This window comes from Balearica regulorum, chromosome 4, assembly GCF_011004875.1.
Source record: "Balearica regulorum gibbericeps isolate bBalReg1 chromosome 4, bBalReg1.pri, whole genome shotgun sequence".
NCBI classification, from domain to species: Eukaryota; Metazoa; Chordata; class Aves; order Gruiformes; family Gruidae; genus Balearica; species Balearica regulorum.
Window position 1 is genome coordinate 24,956,144 of NC_046187.1, and position 10,045 is coordinate 24,966,188.

General features: G+C 40.3%; 1 protein-coding gene across 1 annotated transcript in view; it reads left to right on the forward strand.

Annotated features, from left to right (window-relative positions):
* COL25A1 (collagen type XXV alpha 1 chain) overlaps positions 1-4,225 on the forward strand; it is a 322,148-nt gene extending 317,923 nt beyond the window's left edge. Inside the window, exon 37 of the mRNA XM_075751482.1 lies at positions 71-4,225. Coding sequence (XP_075607597.1) covers positions 71-73 — 3 coding nt within the window. The 3' untranslated portion in view covers positions 74-4,225. The remainder of the gene's footprint in view (positions 1-70) is intronic.
* Positions 4,226-10,045: the final 5,820 nt, after the last annotated feature.

A 10,045-nucleotide genomic window follows, 5' to 3' on the forward strand; every position in this document is an offset into this window, starting at 1 on the left:
TATTTGGAATAGAAATCTGAAATATCAATTTACTAATTTGATTAATCTGTATCTCTTTTTGTCTCTGCAGTGATGAATCTAACATTACAAGCATGAAGTTGTGTATATAGTGCTCCACTTTTTGTATTTATAGTTGAAAACTGAAAATTTTATTTTACAAGTCTGAGATATGTTTACATGTAGCTGCTTCTACTTGTTTGCAATAGTCCATGTGTACATCTTTTTTTCACTTACATCTGCAGTTAGATGATATACAACTGCAGGGCAAACCTGCAAGGATTCTCTCTTTAATGAGAGAGAGATCTTGATACAACGATCAATAATAGAAATCTGATTATTTCTGTAAATTCTTATATTTTGGCTTGTGGACCTGCATGGACAATGAGTGCCATGAACTAGTTTACAAGAAATTGTGACCAAATAAGAGCAAAATGCTATGAAATGTACTGTACCATCTGCCATTGGAGTTTACTGACTTGGCTTCCATGTCCATCTTAAACACTTCACTGATTCATGCCACCATATCTGCTTGTATGGACTAAAAGCATGAGTTTGTGTGCCAAACCTGCTTGTTGTGTGATCACGTCACGTGCTAAATGGCTGCTCGTGGTGACCTTTGATTAAAGCTTCTGAATCGTTTCCTTTTGTCACCTCAAGGGAGTCACACCATGGCTTATTGCTAAAAAGAGATAAACCAGAGGAGGATAGAAAGAGGCCTTGAATTTTTGGGGAATAGAGTTCCAGCTGCAGGTGGATGGCTTCCAGTCTTGCGGGTCACCTGGCCCCTTTGATCAAAGAGGGTCCTGCCTGTTAATCAGCATCGGTTTGCCTTGCACTGCTCACGGTCGTGAAGACATTCACGATAGGCCCTGTCGAGTCCTTAATCAAGAAGGAAAGAAGTTTGAAGAAGAAACCAGACTTCTCTGTGGGTTGTTTGAAAAGGTTACAGAGGTGCTGCAGCAATCATTTGATGGCAGACACCGCCTGAGACCAGAAGCTTCTCAACCTTACTCAAGGATGGACAGAGTATGTGCTCTGTGTATTGTATTTTGGGACTGCTGGAGGAAAAAGCATTCTTGAGGCAGGGATGAATGGGAACATCTGCTGGAGGAGGAGGATAATGGAACTGACCAGAGACATATGTACCATGGTGTGGTTTTCAGGTGATTCAGTTTAAATTACACAAAACTAGCTGAACTTCTTCGCAGAATTTTGGAAGCTATGGTTAATTTTGTTTCCTTTTCCCATAACTGTTGCCATAAAGGATGCATTTCAATAATCTGTTCAACATTTGTGATGATGGCATTGAAGAAAATACTTCAAGCCACATGCTCATCTTCTTTCAGTATTAACAGTTTTTGTTTCAGAGTCTTTGAAGCCTTTAAGTCTAAAAGAGAAAAGAGTTTATTTTTGTTTCACAGACTGATTTATTCATCTTGTTGTTCTTCTGCTGTTACAGTGACCTTAGTGGACATTATTACTCAAAAAACATTGGAGAGAAACAAGTCTGTGTGATTACCACTGCACACTTGTCATCGCGCTACACTGTTAAAGGTGTCGATATTTCTCCATTTCTGTTCAGATGACGAGCTTTCTAGAGAAGCATTGGAAAAGTTTTGCTTCTCCACTTTTTTTCTTTATTGCTAGAAATACTTAATTGGTGCACATTTGTAGTTTTTGCCATGAGGTATTTTTTCCAGTTTTGAGTCTTCATATGGTGCACTGTAGTTAGTTTGGGAGACTGGTTTATGAGAAATGGTGCCATATTTGGCAGATGGAAATTCTTTTTATATCACTTCCATTCCTAGTGTATAGCAGGATGATCACAAACTTTTTTAGTTACTTTTCTGAGAGTTGTCTTTCATATGTAGACCAACACTAAAGCTGAGGATGACAGCCTGTCTCCATCCATGTGCGGGCACCTTGCCCTTCTTGGAATGCACATTTTTTCCTTGCTCCATCATTTCTAAATCGTGCAAAGATGGGGACTTGCTGTGGTTGCTTCACAATCTCAGATCAATGGAAATGCCACTATAATGTGGTCTTTCACTTTGCTAAATCTTTACTGTCATTTTGGTGTAACAGACATAAAAACAGCTTTTCATGGGGGAAAATCTTCCACAGACTTTTAAACTCAAAATTAATTTAATGGCCTCCATCTAGCAGAACCCTACTAACAAAAACAAAATTACAGCACTATATAGATATATATACTGAATATATATATTTTCACTGCTCAATTCCATCTTTCCAATACTAAGAAATAAACAAGTGTACACAGATATGAGCAAAAATGTTTTTCTTTGCTTAAATTTTCAGGGATGCAAGTATCAACCTGTTTAAATAGTCATGATTACAATAGTAAAAGCCTTCACGTGGCATAGACTGAATATAGTGTTAATAATCAGAGTGCTACAGCAGTAATGTGAATGAGGGACCTTCCAGAAAGGGCACAAGAGGAGCACCACCTAAACCCTCCAACTTGCCAGCTTTAGTCGTCTTGTTTAAGAACTACCAGCTCAAAAACCAACAGGCTGAGGAGCAAGCTGCCCCACTAACAGAAAAGAGTCCCCTATGCCTACGTCCTGACTTGGTACATTTGGCTAGGTATATTATAGATGTGAAGACTAGAAGTTGAACATTTTTATAAAATATCAAATACTGGCAATCATTCAGTCAGATGAAATATTTTTTTAAACGCCCCTCAGAGTATTCAAATGCAAAATCAAGTAGGATGTTCATTATCTGGCTAGATGTTTTAGCAATTCCATATCAAGAGTGCGTACAAACACAACTCATTTAAGAAATAGCAACAAAATAGCTGTTAAATGCATGCAGTCATTAGCACTTTCGTATTTTTAAAATTTGTCTACCTATATTTTTAAACTCATAGCATCCATTTCTATATACATCAATAAAGCTAGCAGAACCTTGGGTCATGATTTCTTCATTCAGGAAGTAATTATAGACACTATTGTTAAGTGTTAGTCCAAACTCCCTGCACCCTGCTGAAGAAACACTTAAGCACCTTTATTCCCTTCCTTTTCTATCTTGTGATTTCTTTATTTAACTCCCACCAGTTAGGAATACTTTTTTTTTTTTCCCTCCAAATAATCTAACTTAACTTTTTTAAGCTTCTGTATTGCTCAATATCATGAAAGGTTCATTCCATTTAAATGACCGTGGGTGAACAGCAGATAAACAATTTAATTTGACAGGCTAAACTACATTCATGGATTGGACATTAATATTTGCAACTCGAAGATTGACTTGAAATGAAACCTAACAGTATCTAGAAAACTTGCATGTTCAGTACGAGGAAGAAAAAGAATGGGGTTTAATATTTCATCAAGAAAAGCACCCTGTGAAGACTTGGAACATGTTTATTTTGTTTATAAAAGCAACTATTTTTGGTGCTAGTATATCTTTTTTCTTTTGATGGCAAAGCTACAGTTTGAACCACCTGTGTGTTGTTGTATCTTTTAGTAGCATTCCTCCAAATAGATATGATTTGTTTTGTTTAGTTTGTGACAGGAACGGTAGTTCCTCTACCAGTCTTTTCAGTTGTAGAAACCGGTAGTGGTATTAGTCTACGCAGTTTCTATATCCCTGACTTTTTCAGGTATGATTAATTCTTGTTTCTTTGAGAGTTTTCAGTATTTATTTCATACCAAGTTTTGTAATCATCTGTTACTCCAGTGTATTATAACCGCATTGTGCAGAAGTCCTGCTACAGGAGGAGGAAGTCTTTTGAGCACTGTATGGAATATGTCTGACATACATGGTCCTTGTCTTCATATTCATAGATTAGCTATGGGGAATCTTTCTTTCAGGATGCTTTGGACACATTTTATTTTTTCCTGAGGTAAAGCATGAAATGTTAATTCATGGAACAATGATACAATGTATTTTTTTGATTTATATTTTTATTTATTGCTGATTTTGATGTCACGTTCTGATAGTGTAGCAAGGCAGAATGACACTCTTCATCCAGCTGATTATATATTTTAGTCTACCATGTCAGTAGTAAGAATGAGTTTTGGAATGATCAAATCAATATACCTGCACATGTGTAAAGTATAGAGTCTAAAAAGGGGCAATTCTTAAGATGGATGTACAGTGTGGAAAGTTAGCTTTGGGTCCGTTGAGCGCCGCACTCGTGGAAGAGTGCACGTCAGCATCAGTTGCGACGCAACCCCCAAAAGAGACAAGCAGACCTTCGGTCCGTGTGGGGAGGCGGTGCTGCGTAAGGCCAGGGACCGCGTCAGGAGAAGTGGTTTGCGTCCTGGATCCCATCGGGGTTTAGGGAGAGTTGTCCCACCGACCGCCGCAGAACCAGGATTGCAAACCTGGGCTGGGCCACGCAAGGCTCTTCGCTTTCCCCAGCAATGAAACGGGGAGAGCGATGCGTCCTTCCCTTGCAAAGCGCTTTGAGACGTGCAGGGGGAAGGGTCCAGGTCTTGTGCTTATGCCAAGGGGAATGTTACCAACTTCAACAGTGGGGTTTTGCCTAAATCAGGACCACTTCAGTGCGGAAAAACTGCAGAGATGCCCCCAGCCTACTGAATGTGATGGAGATGTTCAAGGCATGCAGAAGGTGACCTTTCCTTTCAGATTTCCTGATCTCTGCTGCTTGACCATCCTAAACTACTTTTTTAAATCTCTGTATTTTACCAAATGGGAGACCTAACTTTTCACATTAAAGAGTCACACAAACACTAACAATCTGCCAAAACAGTGATCAAAAGAAAGTTTAATTTTTAGTCATTGCAAAGAAATGATTCAATTTCAGTGACCAGAATTAAAACTAACACCTGATTTTTACTTTTTTTTTTTTTTTTCCTTTCTGCAACTTGCTTTTATGGATCTGAATGTTGCTGTAATGTACAAATGAAGGTTTTCTTACACCCTCTGTAACTGAAGTACTTTACGTGGTGGTTGGCTTCATTAAATGTTGTTAGAAACAAGTGCCTGCCACCATCATTTCTGACAGAATTTGAAAAAAGATACTCCACAAAACAAGTGGAGTTGGTATTTAAAAAAAAGATTTGGAGTGTTGTTTTTGTTTCGTTTTGTTTTAAAATGCATCCAATTATCAATGCTGCTTGGAAATGGAATTTTCTTTGGAAAACAGGGGGCCTTAACTTAACCTGGGACCGTTAGTGTTTTATTTGTTTCTATTTAAAAAAGAAATTGTATGAATTTCCCAGATACCATTGGTACTTGCACACTTCTCGGAAGTATTATGAAGAGTTGGGTTGGTCGAAGAATGTTTTACATATTGTTAACATATATGTGGATATTCTTATATAATTGTACATGTTTGGGACAATATCACACAACTTTAAAAATGTTACTAAGATGTATGTATTGGACTTTTTCCTTTGGAAAATATTATATATTTTTATTTGTATTTTTTACTTTTTTAAGTTCATCTATATGTGCCGTTATTTTTGTATTGCAAATGGTCTCGTAAATGCGGTAGAAGAGATAAAAATACAAAGGAAAGTAATTTGGCAAGGATTACAATGCTTGGGGGGGGAAACACGTGGGTTGGTATCATATTATCAATACTAGAAATATTTTGAGTGTCTTAGCACTGTAAATATGTCACGAGACCTGTTTTGACGAGTAAAGAATTGCAAGGTTTTAATCACCCATTTTAATTTGTTATTAATTACCACTTTCTTGTGGCCTCTGGTCCTGACTTAATTGAACCCGATCAAACAGCATGCTTTTGTTTTTATTATTAAAATTTCTCCTTGTTTTTCAGTTCAATACTGTTTTGTTTTCTTTCAGTTTTGTACTTCGGGTTTTGTTTCTTGCTTGTGAGAAGTTGATCTTCAGAATTATTTTTACACTATTTATGATTTATTTTCATAATGTAAAAAGTGTGTAATTATTAAAATATTAATCCAACCATTGGTGCTGATTTTGCATAGTTATAAAGTTCTTAGTGTTGGTGAAGAAAATTGCTCTGGTCTATCTGGATTGGAAAAAGGCATGTGCTGCGTTGTTGTGCCAATCCGTAGTTTGAAATCTAGCGCGGGTCGCATCAGCCGGTATTCACATTCGCACAAAAATCAGGGCCTTTGCGACGTGTGCCATCTTCCTACAGCGTGCAATAAAAACCCCCCGCCTCGCTCTCCCTATTTTTAATATGTCTTTACCAAGTCAAGTCCGTTCCTTTTCTAAACAGGTGGCACAGGCTATGGGCTACTTTGTAAAACAGGAAGGAAGGAACCAGCTTTGCGGCAAACCTTGGAGCCATTTCCTCGCTCTGGAAAAGCCGCGAGGATGCGCGTGTTAACCAGAAGTCGGGGCTATTGCTTAGGCAAGTTTACAGGCATCCTACAAAGAAATAAAGCTGAAAATCACCAATCTTCCCTTTCTATAATACTGAAGGTGACAATAAGCTTGAACTGCTGAGAAATAAAGATGTACACGGGCAGTGTCGCAAGTAACAGCGCAAGCTAGAAAATGTGAAGGTCTGTTTTACTACAAATCCAGTTTGTTCAGAAAAGATGGAGCATAATCATTATTGCAAAATGGTATATTTTCAAGCACTCTGGTCTAAGAAGAAACAGTTTTGCAGGAGTCTCCTTGAACAAAGGACTTTTAAAAAAAGCTTAAATAAAACATTGGGCAGCAGCTGTAATCTCTTCAAAGCATTATTTAAATGTTTGGGTTTTCTAAATCCCAAAATATTTCAGACAAACAAAACACTCCCTATTGTTTTCCCTTCCTTCACCTCAAAAATGCAGTCACTCTGGGCTGAGACACAGAATGAGTTCTGTGGGGGTTTGACCTCTACTCTTAACTCTTGGTAATCTCTATAAACGTCCATTAATCTTATCTAGCTCTCGGGGGAGACTAAAAATAGCTTTTCTCCCTTTCCCAGAGGAGGTACTTACAGCTTAACATGCCCGGCGATGCTGAGAGCCACCGCTGCTCTGCCGTGCCGCACGTGCGGCCCTGCGGGCTGGGAGCCCGGCTGCCGCCCCAGCCAGGCAGCGCTGGCCCAGGCAAAGCCCTCGCTTCTGCTGCGGTCGCGCTGGGACTTTTCTTCCTTCCAGCTTTCTCCTTTCTTCTCCTGTCGGAGGGAAAGCGGTTCTAGGTGCTGCGGCTGCTGCTGTCTTGCCAAGAGACAAACACAAAGTGTGTTCTGGACAATTCCTGCTTTTTTTCTTCTCAGTGCCATAGCTACTCTGATGTCAGCCAAGTCACCGTAAGCGCTCTGCCTGCAGTCTATGTATTTTTGGTAGCGTTGTTACCGGTATGGTAACAACCGATGCGCCCTGGCTGCTGCTAGAGCTGTCCGTGGGTTTCCCGTCCAGTCCTTTTGCTGCCTCCCCGTTATTTTTCAGTATCACGCTCCCTCTACAGCCAACCCTTGGCTAATCTGTCGCCTGTAGCCTTCGCACCCCACGGCACCCGTGGGACACGACTTTGCTCTGGCGTTTTCCTCCTATCCAGATACCTCCTTCATAATTTCGTGACGCGCCAAAGCACGCACGGGGCTGCGTGTGAAACGCCTGCTGCTTCGCCCTCTCATTTATTTTTATTTGAATAGAGCTTTTAATTAAATACTTAAAGGCCATTACTCACATCCAACTCTGCTTTGTGGACCCACTAAACCTGCTAATCCCTACCCATTTGTAACAAGGACTCTACAGAAGTCAAAAAAATGCAACAAAAAAATGGCTTTTTATATCCTCATCTCACACAGCTTCAGCTAGTGGTTCAATTATAAACAACCACACAAAAATGTTTAAAAACAAAAAGAACAAAACAAAACAAGGAGCTGACAAAGCATTCATGTTCCAGCAAGTAGTAACAACTGCACCCAAATAAATATTAAAAGAAAACAAACAAGGGAATGCCAAAACGTTTAAGTCATGTTCCTGCATGCGGAGTCTTTCTGTCTTCCCAGCGTTACTAATTTGTCTTCTCTTCTGTTGGCTTCTGCTAATTTCCAGACAGAGTACTCCCAGGGCACTCCTTTCCCTTCTCCCGCCTGCGGTAGAAAAATACAGTGGGTTTGGATTCTTGCTCAAAACTTGGAGCTTGGACACTCCATATATGTGTATCTGTGTCTATGCAAATATATATAAATAGATGCATATTTTATATATATATATGTGCATAGAAATATATATACATGACCTGTACCATTCAGGAAAATACTGTACATAAACCCCAGAGAGATCACAGTCTGCTGGTATAGTTGTACTCATAGAATCGCAGAATCACGGAATGGTTTGGGTTGGAAGGGACCTTCCCCCTGCCATGGGCAGGGACACCCTCCACTAGACCACATTGCCCAAAGCCCCATCCAACCTGGCCTTGGACACTTTACTCAAGCTGCTTTAGTTTGTTCTGAGATCAAAGGTGGCCACAGCTCCTGTCACATCAACCAAGATGCAGGTTTTTCATGTGCTTACACCAAGACAGAATGGTCAATGAGAAATCAATGTCCCGATTATTATCGTATGTGCAGTTTACAGCTTGACTGAGTTTTCCAAGTGCCCCCACCTAAACGGAGCCGTCACAAGCTTTCACTGGCATCGCCTTTGGCTGCTCCCTCCTGGAGCTAACAAGTACCTGGCAACTTTCTGCAAGCTTTTAGGAGCTCTCTTCTCTTTGATATATTAAGATTGTTGTCAGGTAATTGATTCTGGTTGAGATAAAACTGATAAAAACAAACACAGCAAAAATAAATAAATCTAAAATATCAACTCTCACTATTATATCAATTAGCTTGTGTCAGAAAGATGTGTCCAGAATAAATTTGCCATTTAAAAATCTGGAACTGCAAACACTACTGGTACATTCAGCACTGAAACGATTCTCAGCAAAAATTACTCAGGACCCAGCAAGCATGCAAATGGCTCTGGCAAGCGATGCTGCCACGAAGCTCAATAAGTAATAAAACCTGGCACTTCTCTGCCCTCCCCTCGGCCTATTTGTACCCAATTAGCACACCCTGCGCTCGACTGACTCAGGGGCTTGCGGGACTGATCACCCGCCGCATCAACTCGCAGGCAAGTCCGTGCCCCTTTCAGGGTAACTGCCCAGCAGCTGGCCATCCCTGAGAAGGTGCAGACGGGTAAGGTTTGTCCCTCTTTACCTTTCTGCACTGAAACAGATCTTCAGTGCTGATCATTTTCCACTGACCATCTGTAATGGGTTTGCTTCTCAAGATGCACTAGCATGTTTTTCAGAGGTACAGTAACTCCTTAAGCAGTTAAATAGGAAGGTGAAGGCACCCTTACTTGGAGACTGTGAATAACTCTTAGAAATACTTACTTCTTTTCATCATTACTACAGGGAGCCAGGCTGCTGGTTGCTGGTACCCTGCCAGGACAAAGCGCTTAAACAAGTGTGGAAAAAAATCAGTTGAAGTGTTCAGAAAGCAAACAGAGCAGGATAGAGAAAACACTATGGGTTTAAAAAAAAAAAAAAACCAACAAAACCAACAAAAAAACCCCACCCAAAAGCCACAGAAGTATTTTTTTTAAAAAAAAACCCTATTTTAATAATTCTTTATATCATGGAGAAATAGCTGCTAGTACTTGCTCCACAAGTCACAAGGGCAAGTGGAAAGAGCAGGAGAGATCTAAAAAAGCCAAATGGAAAGCCCTGTGTCTCGGGCAGGGTCTCTCTCCACTAGCGGGGGGGGGAGAGACCTCCTCTGCTCTACCCACGCGACTTGGCGGGCTTGTTCCTGCTGATAATATCAAAATAGCGTGCAAGGACCACGAGCCAAGAAGGAGGGATATTTTGTTGATTGTTAAGCCTCTTCCCATGGCTGTGAAGGAACAGAGAAGCAAACCCCCTTCTAACAAGCTGCTTTACCTACCACTCGGAGCTTTCATGAAGTTCAGTATTGCTTCAAGCAATTACTAATCTAGCTGTGAGCAAACTTACTTACTTTTGCTAAACCTGGAACAAAACCACCCTGATGCAAGCAGGGCTGGCTGCCAACGCATGCTTGTAAAGGAATAGAAGCACAGTAGCTCGCACACCCCTTAAACCTGTTTGT